Here is a 20,420-nt window from a genome sequence, read left to right on the forward strand (position 1 = left end):
TGAAATGAAGTAGATGGGTTTGTGGCTTAACCTGACTTGCGCAGCAGTCTTCTAAGCTATTTTTGAAGACCCAGTAATAAATTGATTATTGTTCGGGCCTATTGCAAGGTGTCGTCAACGCAGGATACTTGGGTAGCATCATTCTTTAGTTATTTTTGCGTGTTTGTAGTTTAAACAAAGTAAAAGCGTGGTTCAGTATTTTTATTTATTTTCATCTAAAAACCAAATTGGTTACATTATAAGAATTGTATAACGCATAGACAATGTATCTTACTATTAGAAATATATACACTCATGGTCAAAATAATAAGAACATTATCATTATATTTAATTACTTTTTATTATATAGAATGTTGTAAAAAAGAAATGCATAAGAACCAGGAAGTGCGCTGGTCGGACGACTAGTGTCTATATACCTTGAACCAAGCGTGAACCTGCTGTTTCCACATTCTAATTAATTTATTAACTCAAACTTCTTCATGGCAAGTGGAAAATTGGAATAGCTCATTTAATTTACATACGACATAAAGAAAATGTCTTGGCTTTGGTCGAAATGGATAAGCAGGAGCTTGTTTAGAACCATTGATGAAAAATTATATTCTTATACTTTGTGCTGCGTTGTGTGAATAAATGCGAGTTTAACAAGAGTCCCTTGCCTGTTTCCCTCTTGAATGAGTACATCGGTCTCAGCAAAATTTGAAATGTTTGTCGTAGCCCCTTATATTGTTAATCGAATGGCGTAAAATGAATAGTATTTGCGTGGCTATATGCGTAATCGGAAATATTGTGTGAAACATCTGATCAACGCGGTGTCCAGGGTATTCTTGTCGGGTATTTCCGACAACAGAGCACTAATACTTGTTTTATTTCCGTTGTGGCTTTATTTCCGATTTTTAGTGTCGATCGATACAATTTTTGTGTCTGGTAACTGGCACTACTAATATGGAGTATATGCCTTTAAGTTGACTTAGATTATCAGTTTATATTATGCATAAGTACATGGATATTTGCTAACTGAATTAGCCAATAAAATATAACAGTTAAAATAGTTGTAATTTTCTGTTTTAATTGTTTCAGTTAAACAAAGAGCTAAACATAAATATTTTTAACAATTGTAAAAATTTGACACATTGTCCTCTGTTTAAACAGATAAGGAACAAAAACATTGTATTAATGTAACTAACACATCTTCTTTCATTGCTTAAAATATACAAATAGGAAATTTGCAATACACTGTCTTAAGGATATTTTGGCGGTTGAAATATTCTTAAAAATTTATTGTAAAATTTTGTGATACAAAAAATCTACTTTTATAAATGTGTTATTTTTTGGTTTATTAAAATGACATGATTATTTTGATGATCACAGGGCTTTCTTGTGAGCCCCGTGGCAGTTCTATAGTCATACGGAACTATCGCGTTTTATCATTAATGGAGTTTGGACGGTAATTTCATCGTCGGATTGGCTTTGTTCAATAGAGTTAATTGCGTTGCCTGGTGCTGCAACTGGGACTCTGGCGGCCTGTGGCTGGGTCATGTGGTGTAACGCAATAGTTCGGCAACGAGATTGAGCAATTGCTTTGGACGTTGAAATCATAGAACTATTAGATACAGATGATGATGAGCCAGCATATTCCTCTGCCGATTCTCGTGTAAGATGTAAATTTGACTTTTCCGATGAAGTCGGTAATTGATGAAATGTTGAGTTTAGTGCGACATGGCTTGTGGCAGCAACGTTAGTCTTATATCTAGCCCAATCATTTCGATACGACTGGCGTGGAAGTGTGCATTGAGCAATGGCATTCGAATAAACATGTGGAGTTACATTCTGAAAAGAATTTGAAATTCAGTCATTATTATATAACAAAGATGATAATTTAAAATATTTTTGATCCGTTCGAAGTAGTAATAAATGAGTATTGCCCTCAGATGAAGGCTTATTGACCCATTGCTGTGTCTAATTATCTATTCGTTATGAAGAAATGTGGCTAAAAATGGGCTGTACCAGATATGATACAGCCGGAATCATCCAGAGTACCCAAGAGCAGATATCCAAAATTTCACGTGCTTTAATATCTGCGAAAGGATTGGCTCTCATACGGATAGCTGGATAACCAATAACCTCATTCCCTTCGGGAACGTAGGTTTCGGATGTCTTTGGATCTTAACGACAAATCTATGTAACACCATGGGCAACGCAGAGTAATACTCCAGGCTTAGAACTCCTTCATAAAATACTTACCACTGGCAAAGTTCTGATCGGCTGTTTCGCTGGATTCTGCCTGTCACTTCGTAAGGTGCAAAAACCAATGTTATGAGCTGCACAAAAAACCGCATCTGAAGTAGTCACATTCTGTTCCAGTGGAGCATTAACTAAAAGATTTCTCCGAGGGTTGCAGCTAGTCGTGTCGATTGTAGATATAAGTTGCCTTTTTCGGGCACATTCTCTCTATATTTGAAATAGTTATTATAAGCAAAGTTTAATTTTAGTTATTATTTGAACCTATTTTTGTATTAATCGAGATTTTATTCGATTTTGAGCCATTCGGACGAGTAGGTTAAGCAATCAAAGATTCTTTTAAGTAGAATCCTCGTTAAATATTTATTGATGAAATAACAGTATATTCCTTCAATTATTTTCAAATAATTTAAAGAATCACTTTAATATTCAATTGTATAATTATTAGTGTATTCTGTTTGGTGTCTTGAACGCGCAAACTACTTTGTACGGTTGGCCGCCAACTATATACGCTATAGAAAGTAAATTGCAGAGCCATACGCAGCTGAACTTTATTAATGTATTCAAATATTCTAATAGGCGCGAATGATTCTTAAGGTGCTGGCTACTAGATCCATATATATTCTATTCCCAACAAATTTCTAACCTGAGATATTACTATGCAGGAAATGTGGGATAGTCTAAATATACTCCATAAATTAGTTGAATAAATTTTTTATTCCCTGTAGTTAAAACTTTATATTACACACAATTTATAATTTATAATATATAATATATAGCATTAAAAGAATGTTTGTTTTATTGACTTGCTAATGCTTATTTATAGCTTTAACGATTTACCGGGCCGTACTATACGTCAGTTTGTATTCCAAATAATAATTGCGTAGATTTAAATTTTGTAGGTAACTTACTTGTTCATCATAATCAATCATTTCTGGTACCACATCTGGATTTCTGTCATCGCTTTCATCCATATCTTTACCGACGCTTTGATCGCTCGGACCGGGTGACACGTCTCTAGATTCACTGCCATTAGATACTGTCTTTTGTCGCCTTCTTGAAGTAGCAGCGCATGGAATTCGAAGTGCGAGCACAATGGCAAAAATTGCAATGAAAACTGCCAAAGTCAATCCAATAGTTAACGATATCATTGGTGAGAATAATAATTCTGCATGGGGTTTGTTCGCTAAAATAAAGAAATTGTTTATCTATTAGAATTCTCATATAGAAAAAAATATTTATGTGTATATCTTATGAAAATATATTGTCCAAAATATATTGTAAAAATATATAGCCAAACAACACTACCAATAGAAAAACTCTCAACTGGATACAGCTTAAAAACAGAAAAAAGCGTATGCAAACCTAGATCCGATAGCAATAACGATATCGACTTCATGACAAATTGATTCTAAGCATAAAACTCAATTGTCGGCGATGCGCGACTGGGAAATACCCTATACCGATTATATACTAAATCTGAGTATTATGGTTTTGTTAAAATTTATTTAACAGGCAGAAGAAGGCTTGATCAGGATGAGCTGCGTTTATTTAGCCCTCTCCCTTTGTTCGTCTGTCCGTCCTTCTGACCGTCTGCTCGTATGTATGAACGCATTGATCTCAAAGCCTACAAGAGCAATTTTGCACGCATTGTTCAAGTTTGTTTTATATAATCTATATCTATTCTCATTTTAAATTAATATCATATACAAGGAACTGTTTGGCGACCAAGGTAAGTTAAGTAAAGTACACTTTGGTTTTATTTACACTTACTTTGTTCAAATGTGAGCTGCTTCTCTGGCATCCTTAGCATAGCAGCATTAACTATTGTTGGATCAGATCGCCCTTTTGAGTTAAATGCAAAAATTGATAAGATATATACATTCCCTGGAACAAGGCCAGTAACAGTAAACTTGGGCTCTGATGAAGTGATGTTTGCTTTTAATTCCTAAAAAAATATATATGAAAATCTGTTTAGTATGGTTTATTCGAGTCTACTAGGCATCAATTCTTATTCCTTTGCCAGCAATTACATATTTCGATTTTAAATTCATTAAACAAGTATCCGACCCTTATGCCATATACTCCTACTTACCTTGGTGTTTGCATCCTGAATCTCCAATATAAATAGTTGAGACAAACCACCATTGAAACCATCACTACAAGTGGCTGTTAGGGATGTCATAGAAATATTCAGCAGTGTACAATTGTGCACCTGATCTGGTCGTCCTGTGAGCGATTATATATTTTGAATATTTTTAATACTATCATTTTGCAAGTGGATCAGGCCATAAAATGGTTTTACCTGCTGCAATTATGTGATATATGCATGGTACTCGTTGCCTGCCAATTTTATTAGTCGCCACACATAGCAAAGTGCCATAGTCCAGTTCAGTAACTGGAGTATATGTTAGAACAGATGTTGTACCTAACAAAGAATTCCGAGTGATTTAAGAAAATATATATGACAAAGAGACATCAAAGTTTACCTAAGCGGTATATGTGATTTGTCGCAACATCAATGCTCTCTGCGGAGTTGTTGAAAGTCCAACTGAAGTCGACTTCATGAGGATTTGCATCAACGAGGCACTTTATTTGAGCCTCTTCATGCTTTGCAACACCATAAATTCTCGACTGGTTTTGAGCACAAGTTGGAGCATCTAATGAAAAAGAGTTTTTAAATAAATTAGATTATAATATATATACAATAGCAAAATTGTTAGACCTCGAACCGACTTAAGTCGATATATAATATCTGGGTGTAATAAGAAAACGAGCAACTTCAAGAAATAGATCAAGCTCTATGTGTCTGTTCGTTTATACGATCATCCAAACTCTAAGATCTCGTAATTCACCTAAATAAGGCTCATTAAACATCATTTTTATACGCTGAAAATGAGAATTTGAAATCTGATATAGCTTGTTATTGCGGCTTGAATACCACATTTTCTTTGATGAATAAACTGACTTTCAATTTTGCATATGACTAAAGAACTCTGGTTTAGACATAAATTGACCATAAAAGCGGAAATCATAAGTTAGAGGCAAATTCTTGTAATAAATACACGGCTCAAAAATGTGTCGGATTTCGGTTACTTTACATTTTTTATTCCTTTAAAGTGGGACACAAACACAAATGTTTATAAAGTAACAAGGAAGGAACAAGGAAGGTGCGAAAAAACAGTTCTTGGGCAGAGTTCGGATAGGATAGTCATATGTATATGCAATTAAAACTATAACTTACACAATATATTCAGCATGAACGGTTCGCTGATACCTTCGCCTTCTGCGTTAAAGCCGACACAAGTATAATTGCCAGCTGTAACTCTAGTAACGCCTTGAAGAACCAAGGAATGGTTGCTGATTATAACTCCTTGAGAAATATTGTGTAGCAATGGTTCATTCTGGAAAAAACATTATTAAATTAATAGGATTTAAGGAAATTGTACTCTGAGACATTTCGCCTACAGCTCGCCAATAACAGCTTACAAGCACTTACGTTATGCCTCCATTCAATCCTGAACACCTGAGGATGGGCAACCACGAAACAGTCGAAGTACACATCTGTACCCTCACGTAAGGCATTAGCATCTAGCGATGTTCCCAATCTGACGTACGCCTCGGGAATATCTTTATTAAAAGGAAAATATTAGAACCAGTCACCACAGCCACTAATGACAGTAGTAAATCCCACTAAACGAAGCTGTATATTGCAATATGATGACATCTGATTTATTAGATCTGAATACAACATCAGCAAACTTGCACTAGACTCGCAAGACGTGCAATGAATATAACTCAAAAAGCTTCTAGCTCCTAATTGCCAGTTATGGTAATCACTGTTTCATGTTCTCGTCTGGAATTATAATAACGCGATTAACGTGCTGTCGTTTGTTGACCGATTGTAATTAAAACTTTGTTCGCTGCTTTTAGCGTAGTATCATTTTTAAACGTAATATCTTTTACCTTCTCAACCACAACTTTGCTCGCATTGATGGACGTTTATTCATAATATGAAATTTATTAGTTAATAGAGACAATAATTGAAATTTTACACGGGAACTCTAGCTCTTCCTACATATTTAGCCTTTCGCAGTGGACGATTATCGGATGTGTTTGTAGATTGGTATTTTCTCCAGATTGAACATTCATAGCTGATGTGTTATGCTCTGGATTTGACCTATACTCCTAGGAGTGACGTCATGTAATATTGCATTATACATTTTGTAACTAGATTCATATCCCTAAACATTTCAACTTAAGTTAATTCATTTGCATTCTTCAGGCTAACTAAACGAAATTGTGACTTCGTGAAAAGTAACAGTATAAGCCGATAATCTACATCTACACAATTACACAAGAAACATCCATTACATCAAATTGATTCCCGTTTTCATCGATAGCAAATAACTTTACTTACATTGAATATCCAATTTCCAACCATCTTCAAGAGGCTCCGAATTAATAGCGTGATTGTAGGCCTTACATGATAGAAATTTTCCTGCATCGCTTTTGCTTAAATTTATTGAGAGTGTACTTGTAGTTTGATTTCCATCACTGGAAGTCTGAAATAAAAATATATATTTGCAAAATAAATTTAAGTATTAGAAACAAAAAAAGAATATACATTGAGTTAACTTTGACGTATGCATAGTGAAAAAGTTTATTCACAGATATTGTAGTTTTTTAATTATTTTTCTGAATATATATATATATATATATATATATATATATATATATATATATATATATATATATATATATATATATATATTGTAAATTAAATTATTTAATTTATTGTTTATGTTTCAAGTCTGTGGCTTTTGCAATTGAAATCATACGTTCCTGAGAACACTCAGGCCGGCAGTCGTTCGTTACGGACAATACGTTTTTCTGGACAAGATACGGGGTCTAACACACTATTTTGACAACTCATAAGATCAGCTTGATACTTATTATTCCAAACCCATTTACTTTCAGAATCATTTTTCAATTTGCCTTTATCTAGAGCTTTAAATTTCACACTTTAACTCTATAAATTTTAATGAATTTCAATATTTCATTTGAAAAGAGATAAATTAATGTGTTTATTATTTTAAATATTGTGTTGCTTCATAAGTAGCTAAAGAGATATACAGCTTACTGTTTCGGTTGTCTTTTCCAATCGAACGCCATTTTGCCACCATGTAATTACAGCAGGCGGTCTAGATCCAGCACTTTGGCATAGAAGATCGTATCTGCGTCCAGCTGACAAGGGTTGATAAGCCCCAAGCAATCTAATATTCAGAGGAGCAACTGTAAAAAAGAACGAATATATAATTAGTAAGCAAAGCTTATCAACAGTAAAATTTATTTAAGCTCCAACAGAAAGTAAGTAAACTTGCTCAGTTTGGTATATTTTTGGATTATTTAGAGGCATCAAAAATATCTATGATTATAGATATATGATTATATGATTGATTGATATGATTGATTGATATGATTATAGATAGTACGATAATGTACATTGCGAATTTTGTATCTCCAGCTGCTAGCGATTCTTATCGATATTAAGTGATCGACGCGCTTTTACAAGTGGGCGCAGCTTGGTCAGATCAAGTTTGAAAACTTTTCTGCATTTCATCTACTGAAAATTAATCATTTTACCGATTAGATTTATATTAGATTTATTTATATGTTATTCTAAATATAACAAATAAATAAATCTTAAGCTCAAAACTCAGGGTAATACATCTCGACTGATTTTATCTTTGATTATAATACGATTTAATAATAGCTATAATGAAATGTTATATTTGGAATTTAATTTCATTATTGTCATTTTCATTCATATAATTATTAAAAAATGAATATTTTGTATACACTTACAATTCATGTCAATTTGAACAACAGCTTCCACAACAGAAGCTCTGGGATGATTTACTGCTTTGCAAACCAGTTTGGAGTTGAGGTCGCTTCTTCCAAGTGGTCCGAGAACAATTTCATTTTGAAGAACTTTTCCTCCTGATAAACTTGTAGTGGTGCTTGGTATTTCAATTCCATCTCTATACCATGTAATCGATGGTGTTGGGTAGCCTAGATTAGTTAATAAATTACAATAATATATATTATATTTATAGGTAAAAATATAATCGAGTGAAAAATAACCGAGTCAGCCACGCCCCTTGCAAACCCGTAAAACATTTTTATTTATATCCTAAATTACTATTTTCAATCAATACATTTGATGATCCCATAAACCATGAAAGGTAGAGAATTTAAATGCTTAATATATACTCCTGTATAGACTTATCCCATTTCACTATTATGGACGGAAATCGTTCATGTGATGTTACGATGCAGCTTGAATAACACAAAAGTTGGATCATGTAATATACTGAGGAGTTTCTGATTTTGAACGGACGCACGGTGACCTTTGTTAAATTAAAAATATATATAAAGTGTACTTCCTGTGCCTTAAGCAAATATGAATTTAAGCTAAAGCTAGGCGATAGCTCAATAGGAATGATTTACTTAATTTTTATGCAACTGGGAGCTTTGAGTAATGTTTGCTTAAATCTAACTTCCAGCCCGTATACTGAATAACATCTCGAATTTAAAGTGATTTTTTTGTTATTAAACTAGGTCTATATTACTCAAAATTCTGTTTGCAACAAAAAATTCTGTTTGCAACAACTCAAACCATTTTTGTTATATAAATACAATACGATACAGCAACTTACCTCCAATCACTTGACACTTTAATGCAACGACGTCACCTTCACTGTAGGGTCCGACAACTGTTGAACGCTCGACATTGGCACCATCTCGAATGACAACTTGTTTAGGTGGTGCTGCAATTAAAATGTAAGAAAATTAATTTAACATTGTTCCAATTGAATACATTCCATTGTACTTTTTCCTCCAATGATCAAAGATTTACTGCAACACATATCCTAAATATGACCATGCATCGATCTCAACATCTGTGTATCGTTCGCGCATAATAAGACCCGAAGCAATGTAGAGTATTCTACATATAAATGCGTCATATGCCTAACATATGATAGTGTATACTAAATACGCATATAGTGACATTTGTCCCTACGCATAAACATAGGGCGAGCGCAAAGATAAACAAATGGAATATGATCAGACACTTAAGTATGGTCTGACCAGCAGCGTGGGAGATGCAGCGTACGCACTTTGCCTAAGGTCTATGCCGCTTGCCAAATGTTTATGCCATACGCATATAAGTATATACAAGCTATATATATGAAGCTACACAGAGGGAGAGCATATTATGTCTCCCGCTTGGAGCTCCACTCAACCGCAGAACTCATTATATAATGTACTTAGGCTAAGAGATGAAATACGCATGAATCAGGGTATAAGAACTCTTGCTCAGACGAATAAAGATCATTACACAACTGAACACCAATACAGTTATTTGTATTCACATTTTGGTCCTTAGAGTAAAATCCACAAGGCTTCGTTTGTGACATTTTGGTCCTTCGAGCCGGATCCACAAGGCTACGTTTGTGACTTGTACTCACAGATAGAATTAAGCTTAAGATCTTTTATTCTTTTATTCATTTCTTATTTTATTTATATTATTCAAATTTAGGTTCAGTTGGAAATATTGGCAACATGTGAAAGAGTTGGCATTTTTACTAAACTGACAATTATTCCAATAAAAAATGTAGATCATATGCTACAAATTTCATTGAAATCCGTTAACTAATAAAGAGTTATTAAGCAAAACGATAGGCTTATTAGGCTAAGCTCGTGGCAAGCAGCGCCAAGAGTACGTAGTGTTCATACAGTCGGGCTTTCTTTTCTATTCGAAGAATCAGCTCCTACTTTAGTTGAGACTTTCAAGTTTTCGCTGAAGCAGTGGCGGTTTTTTTTTGTGTTAAAATCCAGGGATTTTTTATGGCTTTTTTTGTGTTTTATTTTTTTTTTTACAAATATGAAATGGCTGTATTGGTAGAGGTAACGCGCGCTGCTTAGCAGCTTTTGGTTCGAGTCCTGGTTTTAATGATACAAGATACAAGATACAAGTTATAGATACAAGAATAAAAAATATTTAAAAACTCATGTCGGACTTTGTTCAAGATATCTCCTATTCTGGTGCCCCGACTAGAGCTTCTTACTTGTTGGTGTTGCATTTGTATTTTTTCACAATTTTTTTATTTAAACAAATTTGAATAATCTAAAGATTCTCTTTACGAAAGTGCATCCTACCTCTGCGGTTCAGGGTTGCCGGCGTAAATTCTGCTCACCGATCACATTCTTATTATCTAGCTTAAAGTAGGACTTAATTTATGTTTGTGGGGATAGTGGAAGTGATTATAAGTATGTGTGTTAAAGTAGGGTAAAGTCGGTAGAGCGCTAAAGTGCTGTATGCACTATGGAAAATTAGTTATAAAAAACAGTTGCTCTCGATGTAGTACCATAATGAAATTTTGAAAGCGTATTCACGATATTTTTATTTTATTTTTATCAAATCTTAAGTTCAAGTACTTCTATGTCTTAAATGGAACTGAACAATCGAGGGAGGCAACCAAAACAGAATATATGGAAAGTCTGAGCATTCATTAAATGAATCTTCGTAGACAATATTGACGTTTAAAAGCAAGTGGGAACATCGATTTTTATCGATTGTGTCAAGTCCCACAAACTATCGAGAAATATAAAAAGCTCCTAGAACGCTTTACATTTATTCAGGCGAACAGACAACTGAAGTTCATTACCGTCTTTCTGATTAACATATACATATTTTGTAATATATGTTATTTACTTTTGAGTTTGCCACGCCCCTTTCTGCGTGTTACATACATATGTATACAAATATTACCCCATAAAATCCAGTTTTCAATGGAGTTTTGAATCCTTCGCCCTTTTTACAACAGTTTAAATAGCCTCAGTAAGCATTTACAACTTAAGCTCTTATTAAGAAGGACCATAACGCTTTCAAACTATATGAATTAAAGCACATATAAAAAATATATGATATATTGTACCTAATTATATAATATTAAAAATACTTTCTCTAGTGCATCTAAATATTTGCAACGATTAATCAACTTACTTATGACATTCAGCATTATGCGAGTATTATATGTTTGTGCTCTTAGGAAATCCACTCGGCATCTATAGATTCCAGAGTCATTAGCATTAACTTTTTCAATAGAGAGTTTTCCAGGCTCGTTTTCAAAGGCGAAAAATGCTCTTTCCCCGAAGACCACATCATCGGACCACCTCTTTGGAGCCTTCGACATTCCAGCACGCATATCCACACTATGTGTACATAAAAATAGAATGTAAAAATGATTTTTTATAACTGATCATCACATATCATAAATATACTACACCAATCAAAACAAATTTCCCAAATTTCCAAAATGAATACGAAACGAGAGTTTAACGAGGTAGGTGAGCGTTTAATTTTTTAATTTAATTTAAATAAACTATCAAGCTAAGACTAAGAAACGTAATTTTTCGTTCATAATAAACACAAAGCAAGCAATTCTTCAGTCATCCCTAAAAGCCAAGTTTTTTGCTGACTCAAAAAGGTTATTTAAAATATTTTAATATTAATATAATATAATATAATATAATTATATAAAATATAATAATATAATATGATATATACATAATATTTTCAGGTGAATATATTTACCTGTATATTGGTGTTCCTTTGTCATCTCGGTACCACAGAACTAAGACAGCTTCATCTCCTTCGTTAGTTGACACATTACAAGGAAGATAAACATTTTCGCCAATTAACGACTCTATCGTCTGAATGAAAGCTAAAATAGTTAAGCAAAAAATGTATTATGTATGCAAAGAATTATTTTTTAAACGAGCTACAAATTAGTTTTAATATAATCGTCGCCACATCATAAGCCTCTTTGTTGCAATACCCAAATTGTATGGTCGAAGCTAATAATAAAAGCTCAGTGTGTAGGATCACTTTTAACATAAGCTGATCACGAAAATATTCCTTTTTATTGCTTTGTCAGATTGAACAAAAATAACTATCTTTATAGTTATAAGCTGGAGCGCGAAATTCTTTAGGAACTTGTTTCTTATTAAGAATTGTTATCAGAATACTTAAAGAATGGTATGTTGTTGCAGGGCTTGGAGAATCTTATTACCATTTAAAAACAAGAAACACAAAATTTAAAATCTATTAAATTTGCCGCAGCATACACTAGGGCTGTTACACTGCTTAGCAAACGCGTTCGCTTCGGAGTTTAGAATCAAAATAGTATAAATTGAAAATAGCAGAAAATTATGATAAGTTATTGGTTTCAAAGTCTTAGATCCCTGGCAAGAGAATAATCATTAAGGTGATGTGATAGTCTTTTTTTGGTTGTACATTGACTAAAGGCTGTACATTGAGGTCTATGTTAGGTCATTGATGAAAGCGTTTTTGTTCCATATTAAGATCACCTTTAAAAACTATTAAAAGGATAGTCGCCAAATTGATTGGTAAACTTTTTCTGCTTTCCTCTCCTCTCCTTCTTTTAACTAAGCGCATTAAGTTCGTCCGGAGATGCCCAAAGCTTAGGCCTATATAAAAGAGCGAGATATATCCTATTAATTAATCTGTTTCGAAATTGCTTGAGTCAGAGTAATTTATTTATGACTTGCTCCTATATAGGTTGTTCTTCTGTTATGTTTACAATTATGCTTAAGTTCAAAAATATTTGAAGCATGTGAAAGTGCTTTAATTCTTGCACTGATTTCTGAGCATTGCAACATTTTAATTACTTGCTACCTATTTAAAAAAATAACCATTGTGTTGCTTGATTTTTTAGACAGAATGTTTGACCTCTTTGAAAGGTCAAATTAATTTACTTTTATTAAGCAACTTATAACTTTATTTACTCCACTTTAGCTTGGGCGAATAATATATTAAGCGAGTGTGTTCCCGAACTGGAATTATTGTGAAAAACCTACAAAACTTACTTACGCCCCTTGGCTTACTTTACATTTAATTAATATAAACTATAAAAATATAAAAAAAAAATTGTTTTTTATAAATCTGCATTCAGCCACGCCTTTTTTAATCCAATTCTGACCCCTCCCACACGTTGGGTATGTGCCAAATACAATTGAAATGAAAATGCTAAAATATTGTTTATTATGATATAAAAAAAATATAGACTTACCGTCTTTCATTCCAACAATTGATTTTAGAAAACAGAAGATAAATAGAAACTGGAAAGACTTTCTCATGTTTTTGTTGCAGTTTATTTATTTTCTTGAACAAATTTCAGTTATTTTCCACATTCACTAATTAAGTCGTCGAAGAGAGTTTAAAGATAATTTTAAAGAGGTGTTTGTAAATATGTATATGTGTATGTATATGTATATGTGTGTGTGTGTTTGCTTGTGTGTGTTTATTTATTGATAAGAAGATATGTTGTTAGTCCTGCTAAGAGCATGGCCAATCTTAGATTAGACTAGCTTAATTGAGAGCACGAGAGGATATGACTGAAGAGTACCTGGCTTCAATTTATTTTTCTGAGATCGACCCTTTCCTAAGGACTTGTGAATCTATAGACAGACGGATAATCATCGACCGATTTGGCATTTGAAATTGCACAAGATAGATTATCTAAGTAAATTGATAACTAAAGAAAGAATTAATGTATTTAAGTGTTGGCAAAATGAGCTCTGCTTGAAAAAGGTCCACAGCTTCAATTGGCATTTACAGTATAATGGTATTTTTCTTTTTCTTCTTCTTTCTTTTGGAAATTAATAGGTTGAAAGGCGACAACTTAACTATATCTCAAAAGTTTCACACACTTTTATTGAATTGAACTTACAAGAATAAAATATAAGCAATAAAACATCCTATTAGACAATAAGCTTAGAGAGATTCTAGATAGATAAGAACAAACTTTAAGCAAACACAGTTGCAGGATAATTTACAAAGTAGTCGGCTTCATTACAGGAGGACATTCTAAAGTAAATCAAGAAACTTTGAGTGTCGAATATTGTATTCACCCATATACATACATAGACATATATATATATATATATATATATATATATATATGTATACAAGTATGTCTACTAAGTAGCACCTGCCGGTTCTTAAAAAAGCTATTCAGAAAACATGCCAACTCTTTGGATGATTAAACTTTGTTTTATTGCTGATTAGTAATAATAATCACTATTAAAATACATGACCTGACATGACCTTACTCAATAAGAGTCGTAAAAGGCACTGTGTAATATATTTGAAATTTGTATGTACATGTGAATGTGTATATTTTCATAAATATGTATGCATATAGAAGTGCAAATACATACGTACATATATCTCGATTCATAGGTTTTCATACAAGTATACATACTTACATACATGTATGTATGTTTGTGTACATGTTGGTGTTAGGTGTATGTGTATAGGTATGCGTATAGGTATGTGTATAGGTATGCGGATGAGCATGTAGGTAGCTATTCATTATATACGTCTGTGTATGTATGTATTTATGAACACGTATTTGATAGCTATAATATTTGATTCATGAAGCATACATGTGGTATTGCCATTGGGTGGAAAGTCAGCTATATGAGTTTTTAACATTGATTATACCGGTAAATACGCACACATGATTTGGCACAGCATCTCAAAGTATGCATTCTAAATTATGATTCGAGTTATAATTGATGATATACGAATATTTGTATTTATTAATATATGTTGAAACACTTTGATTATATGCTAACACTAATTTACTTTTGGATTGTTATCAATACTATGGAATTTTTTACTAGTTTATAATATTTGCTTTGCGTATTATTTCAGAATCGCAAATTTTTATTTGCGCACAATATATGAATACGGTTAAGCATTTGACTACGTGGTTAATGTGCAAAAGAAGATAGTTTTTGATTGCAACGTCTATGAATTTTATATTTTTTGTTCAATCTGAAACTGTGCAAATAACTTTCCGAGAACTACTTCAGTCGAACTTGGTGAAAATCCTGTTAAACTGGCGCATGCGCTATTCCAGGCGTTCTTATGGAAACATGAGAATGAGCAAATGAGCAATGCGTATACATACAAATGCGCGAACTATGCTGGGTGCATACCTCTTAGATTTCAGATTTCAGGTCTTTAACTCCAATTTTTTTTTACTTTAATATGGAAATGAAATGAATGCATGAAACATTTCAATTACTTATGCTAACCCTAAACTTTACCGTTTTCTATTTAAGAGAACAATATTTCAACTTCATATATTAATTTTTAAAATATGTATGCAATTAAAATTATGAAAATTATGAGCCGATAACTAAAATATATATGCACATATATCTGAGTCTGTTATTATCAAAGCCGAGCGCATTTGAGCCCATGAAATTATTTAAAAACTATATAACACTAGATTGCAGTTTAAACAAAAAACTGAAAAAAAAAAACGAAAATTTCTGGAAAAATCTCAATTTTGGTAGCCGTTACACTACATTACCTGTATTGTTTCGGCACACTTAACGTCTACATGTGAGTTTTGCGCATGAGAGAGCTATGCAGACAATTGTCGGTAACAATTATTCACATACAATGAATGCCTGGGTTTGATGTGATCCCCTTGCTTTAGTTAGCTCGATTAAATGAGGACCACCGTTTAACATGATGTGAGCATATTTTTAGATGCTCGGAAGGTCTTTAAGGCTAGCTTTGTTGCAGATTATCAAAAGCCAGACGATCATATTGGATGGTGTTATAAAGAAGTGTTCTTCAACAGCCAATGATTCAAAGATAAATTAAATTAACTAGCTTTGCATAGCAACAACGTTAAACATAACGAATATATGTACAAACTATGTGTGCTTGTGCGTTTCAAAATAATTTAAATTCCACTAAATAGAGGGGCTTTCAGTAAAATCAATTATTAATTAAGAATTATAAAGCTAAATTAGTGTTTTTTACTAGCAATTTGACTGGTGGCCCACTCAAAATCGAATTTCTTCTTTAATACATATTTGACAACTTCAAAATTCAAACAGACTATTTTTCAAAAATATTAACTCAAATCTCTTTGTAACCAAGAATCAAATCTTCATCCAAAACAGCGTTCGGAACACCGTAGCATGTGGCCAAGTAGCCACGCCTACTATCCATTCGTATATTCCATGCACCATTTCCCATACATTTTTTCAAATAGATACGAAATGAAGAAGTGAACGAACCATTAGTTTTGCCAACGCAAAATAATACATGAAATAATATTTGCATCACATCAATGAATTGGGGAATTTGAAAGTACTGCACCCCCATCAATGAAATGCCAATTTTATACTCATTCTACAATCTGTTTACTTATTATGTCCACTTCACATCTACTTATATTAAGAAGTGATTGTTCTAAAAGAACGATCTATTTTTAAATAACTCTTGGTTCGGAATCTTATATATTTGAAGCCTTATATATTATTGAATGATTTTGCAATACGTGAGGTGGTTAAAACTGTGTGGTCTCAACTAAGGTATATTAAATTTTTCCTTTTCATTTAAACATGCAAACCTATCCGCAAGTTGGGATAAGCGCAATTCATAAAATACATGAAACTATCTATTTAAGATCTTATTTTTTAGTACATAAACTATTTGACCACAAGGCTATGAGCACACGCACGTCGCAGACGCATATTACAGAAAAAGAGAAAGAGAAAAATAATACGGAGACAGAATAAAGATAATTTTTCAAGCATTAACATTATATCAATACTACATCGATAGCAGTACAAATGACAATGTTGTCATTAAAAGAAGAAGCAAGAACCCCGTTAGAGCATAGTCAGAAATTTAATCATTTAGTGAGGTAAATTAGACTATGATCTTAAGTTCTTTCATTATTAATAAATCAGTTCAGTTCAGTTCATCGAGATAATTCCATAGATCTCTAACTATGATCATCTATACGATGATCGAATCCGGACATTTGAAAATAAAGTAAGATGAGAGCTTGCAATAATATTCTAATTTAATAATAATTAGAAGTAAATTACACTTTTTTTATTCATCATACTCTTAAAAGTAATTTTTCAATTCTACTGTATCAAGTTTTTACTGTTCATGACATCAAATATATGTGTGTCTTAAATAGAACTTAAACAAAAGGCATTACAATGAAAGAATATTGTACATTTAAGTATCAAAATGAATTTGTAAAAAGAAAACCTATATTGATCAAATATATTCGGTTTAATTTGCAGTTTCACATGCATCCACCCAATCGTTGTATACATCGATAGGTTCTGACAAAAAGTTAATTCCAGTTTGAAAGTCCTCTAGACAAACGCGACAAGTTATTTTAGCGGTATTCCGGCCTTTGTCCCTGTAAGGATGATAAAAGATCATTATTACTCTGAACTAATTTTAAAAAAATACGTACAAATTACATTTTTACTTCACATGATTTCTCATGATTACAAAACGGACAATTAAACTGTTGATCCAAGGGTTCGATGTTTTTTCTTTTAGGTGGAGGTTTTCTCTTAGATTTTCTTCTTCCCATATTTGATCAGGTAAAACTATTTTGTTTCAATTGATATCACTACAAACTATTTACTGAGTGTTATACAAATAGACGAAAGACTCGCATTGTTGCCATTCAAATAGAGATGTGTAAAATGTCAAAACAACCGGCAATGAATGTTTTCAACCGAAATGATATATCGGTAATTGCTTATCGATATGTGCCTAATGTTAACCCTCATGTTTCACTTAAATTATTTATTTTCTATCTTTTTAATTTAATAATAAATATAATTTAAGTTTCGAGCTATTAGTCAGTTAATCATGAATTAAGTTAATATTAATTAGTCTTCGGTTGTTCAATTAAAAAAATAATAAGATCATAAGGCCAGGTTTATATATATATAAATACATAAATCTCCCACTGTTGAAAATTTTCCTATGTAAGATATAGCTTATAGTCCTGGCGCATCAACTTAATACCCGCCCACAAAGGAAAAATCCTTTCTCGTATCAGGTGAAATATATTATTTAGGCATGAAATGCAGCAGCAAACATCCTACAACTACGTTATCAAGAATATAAGCAGTTTGCACCTGTGATCAAATAATCCGTTAACTTGTATATTCAAAGAATATTGTCTTAAGAGAATACCATTTGACCCAAGAAAATCTCGCCCATATGATAACACATATATATGTATTTTACAAATGAAATAAATACAAAATTTTCTTAGGATATCTTGCATGTTTCATAAAATATTGTTTGGCTGATACAACCAATAAAACTGCTCCAATTCACACAAGCATATGAATAACGGACTAGTATTTTAGAAATCAAATTTAAATTAGCTCAGTACTTCTCTAATATTAGGAAATTATTTCTTAATATTAGACAAGAGTGATCTATATTTAAATGAATGCGCCGCAAAATGAATATAACTCTTTGGAATTTTTTCTTAGTTATTTGCGGCGCTATAGTGAAACTCGCCATTTTTAAGAATGATACAAAAATATTACTGTATACACCATTATTAACATGTATTTCAAATGTTTTTTGGCTGAAACATAAGTGCTTAACGCTTTCTATGCATATGCTCGCGATTCTTGCGTTTCCAGGCAGCACGTCTTGATCCGCCAATGGTTTGCGAATATCTGTAGCCCTTGCCGATACCGCGAGAGCTTTTGCCTGCGGAAGTCAGACCACGAAGTTCACGATGCTTGTGCACGTGCTTGCAGATCCAGTTAACCTTAGGGTCACGGCAAATTGCATTGTGGTGGATGTCCACCAAAATAACTTCGAAGTATTTGTAGGAAGCGTCCTGGGCCACCCAGTAAGAATTCAAAACACGCAGACCACCAAGTCTTCGACCAACACGTTCCTGGAAAACAAATATACGCATAAATGTTAGAAAATTGTTCAAATTTAAAGTAAATTTGTATTTAAGTCATAAATTCAGACATCTAAGGAAGTTAGAAATCATTATTTTATCACAAAACAAAGAATTATCATCATTCAAGAATATTTGCACATTATATATGCATATATACTTACTTCAGCAATAGATTGCAGTCCACGGTAAGGCTTAAGTTGGTTAACACCATGGCTCTTAGGCTTTCCATATGTGCATCCCTTAGGCACTGGGCGCTTGCGACCACCACGGCGAACACGAATTCTATAAATGACATAACCTTGCTTTGCACGGTATCCCAGACGACGAGCCTTATCTGGACGAGTTGGTCTGGGCGAGCGATGCAATTTCGTCAATTGACGATACTGCCAAACGCGGATACGAAGCAGGTAACGCATAACATCACTCTGCTTCTTTCTATACAACTCTTGCATATACCGGTAGGCCCCCATGTCCAAAGTTTGATAGACCTAGTAACAAATGGAATTTGTTATTAGTATACATAATAACGTGTCACATCATCGGTCTATTAAAATTATTGTTACGTTCTATGAACCTAAAACAGAAACGTCTATTTCAATTAACCAGAATGCGATAAATATTCGCTATTAAGATCTACAAAATTTGTCAGCATCTCCATAATCTTCATTTTGCCCAAGGGCATAAGAGTGGTGCATGGAAAATATCATCATTTTAAAATGGACCGTAAATCTATTCTTTAACCAATAGCTGCATTTACCTGTTAAACAAAAAAACATTTTGATTAATTAAATGTTCCATGATTGTATCTAAAAACAAGTAATATTATTTGCCACACTGCAGAATAGCACCCACCTTCAAAGCCGACCAAAATCCAAAAGACGGAAGTTTGACAAGTTGTCATTTAGACTCTCTGTCAGAGTTGCTTTGAAAATGGGAATTGAATTTTACATTTTCAGGTTAGCAACACTAGAATGATTTATAACTATTTTGAAACAGTGGAATTGAAGAACAAACTATAGTTCGTATAACCAATAGTGCACCTGGTTTTCTGACTAACTTATATGATTAATTAATTATAATTACAGAGCTTAGCTAATTGAAAATATACAAAGTTGTACCTTGAGACTTTATTGAAATTTTTATGAAATTTGAGGTTCGAGCATAAAAATTGCAAATAATGGTCAAGGTATCAGTATATTTTTGAAAAGAGAAAACTAGAATATTTGGGCTCAAAACACATGCTGCACATATGATTGCAATCATACTGTTATAGTAGAATAAGCTGAAAATTGTTGATCTGAT

The 20,420-nt window shown here is 32.9% G+C and overlaps 3 protein-coding genes and 1 non-coding gene across 4 annotated transcripts; all 4 read right to left on the reverse strand.

Annotated features, from left to right (window-relative positions):
- Positions 1 to 1,209: 1,209 nt before the first annotated feature.
- LOC111598536 (hemicentin-2) lies at positions 1,210 to 13,472 on the reverse strand. Its single transcript, XM_023313824.2, has 16 exons — positions 13,401 to 13,472; positions 11,903 to 12,032; positions 11,312 to 11,520; positions 8,961 to 9,071; positions 8,107 to 8,313; positions 7,382 to 7,533; positions 6,659 to 6,803; positions 5,738 to 5,868; positions 5,483 to 5,642; positions 4,728 to 4,898; positions 4,544 to 4,666; positions 4,334 to 4,467; positions 4,012 to 4,186; positions 3,150 to 3,424; positions 2,242 to 2,448; positions 1,210 to 1,827 (listed from the first exon to the last, which is right to left on the reverse strand). Exons 1-16 carry the CDS (start codon positions 13,465 to 13,467, stop codon positions 1,402 to 1,404), a joined length of 2,823 nt encoding a protein of 940 aa, XP_023169592.2. The 5' UTR covers positions 13,468 to 13,472; the 3' UTR covers positions 1,210 to 1,401.
- A 3,852-nt stretch (positions 13,473 to 17,324) lies between these two features.
- LOC111598600 (transcription elongation factor 1 homolog) lies at positions 17,325 to 17,854 on the reverse strand. Its single transcript, XM_023313916.2, has 2 exons — positions 17,650 to 17,854; positions 17,325 to 17,585 (listed from the first exon to the last, which is right to left on the reverse strand). The coding sequence occupies exons 1-2, from the start codon at positions 17,763 to 17,765 to the stop codon at positions 17,453 to 17,455; spliced, it is 249 nt and encodes an 82-aa protein (XP_023169684.1). The 5' UTR covers positions 17,766 to 17,854; the 3' UTR covers positions 17,325 to 17,452.
- Positions 17,855 to 18,740: 886 nt separating this feature from the next.
- On the reverse strand, positions 18,741 to 20,040 carry LOC111598528 (60S ribosomal protein L15). Its single transcript, XM_023313813.1, has 3 exons — positions 19,971 to 20,040; positions 19,280 to 19,606; positions 18,741 to 19,106 (listed from the first exon to the last, which is right to left on the reverse strand). The coding sequence occupies exons 2-3, from the start codon at positions 19,586 to 19,588 to the stop codon at positions 18,801 to 18,803; spliced, it is 615 nt and encodes a 204-aa protein (XP_023169581.1). The 5' UTR covers positions 19,589 to 19,606; positions 19,971 to 20,040; the 3' UTR covers positions 18,741 to 18,800.
- Positions 19,758 to 19,836, reverse strand: LOC111598647. The gene has a single exon (XR_002751389.1). It is a non-coding gene; the product is annotated as a small nucleolar RNA Me18S-Gm1358 (small nucleolar RNA).
- Positions 20,041 to 20,420: the final 380 nt, after the last annotated feature.

The sequence above is a fragment of the Drosophila hydei genome, unplaced genomic scaffold (genome assembly GCF_003285905.1).
Source record: "Drosophila hydei strain 15085-1641.00,03,60 unplaced genomic scaffold, DhydRS2 tig00008139-arrow-pilon, whole genome shotgun sequence".
Taxonomy (NCBI): domain Eukaryota; kingdom Metazoa; phylum Arthropoda; class Insecta; order Diptera; family Drosophilidae; genus Drosophila; species Drosophila hydei.

Coding starts and splice junctions, on each gene's coding strand:
- LOC111598528 (XM_023313813.1), bottom strand. CDS start 19,588: ATGGGGGCCTACCGGTATATGCAAGAGTTGTATAGAAAGAAGCAGAGT. Junction 19,107..19,279: donor GACTGCAATCTATTGCTGAA/GTAAGTATATAT, acceptor TTTGTTTTCCAG/GAACGTGTTGGTCGAAGACT.
- LOC111598600 (XM_023313916.2), bottom strand. CDS start 17,765: ATGGGAAGAAGAAAATCTAAGAGAAAACCTCCACCTAAAAGAAAAAAC. Junction 17,586..17,649: donor AAATCATGTGAAGTAAAAAT/GTAATTTGTACG, acceptor TCATCCTTACAG/GGACAAAGGCCGGAATACCG.
- LOC111598536 (XM_023313824.2), bottom strand. CDS start 13,467: ATGAGAAAGTCTTTCCAGTTTCTATTTATCTTCTGTTTTCTAAAATCA. Junction 5,869..6,658: donor TTGGAAATTGGATATTCAAT/GTAAGTAAAGTT, acceptor CTTTTAATAAAG/ATATTCCCGAGGCGTACGTC. Junction 2,449..3,149: donor TGATTGATTATGATGAACAA/GTAAGTTACCTA, acceptor TTTCAAATATAG/AGAGAATGTGCCCGAAAAAG.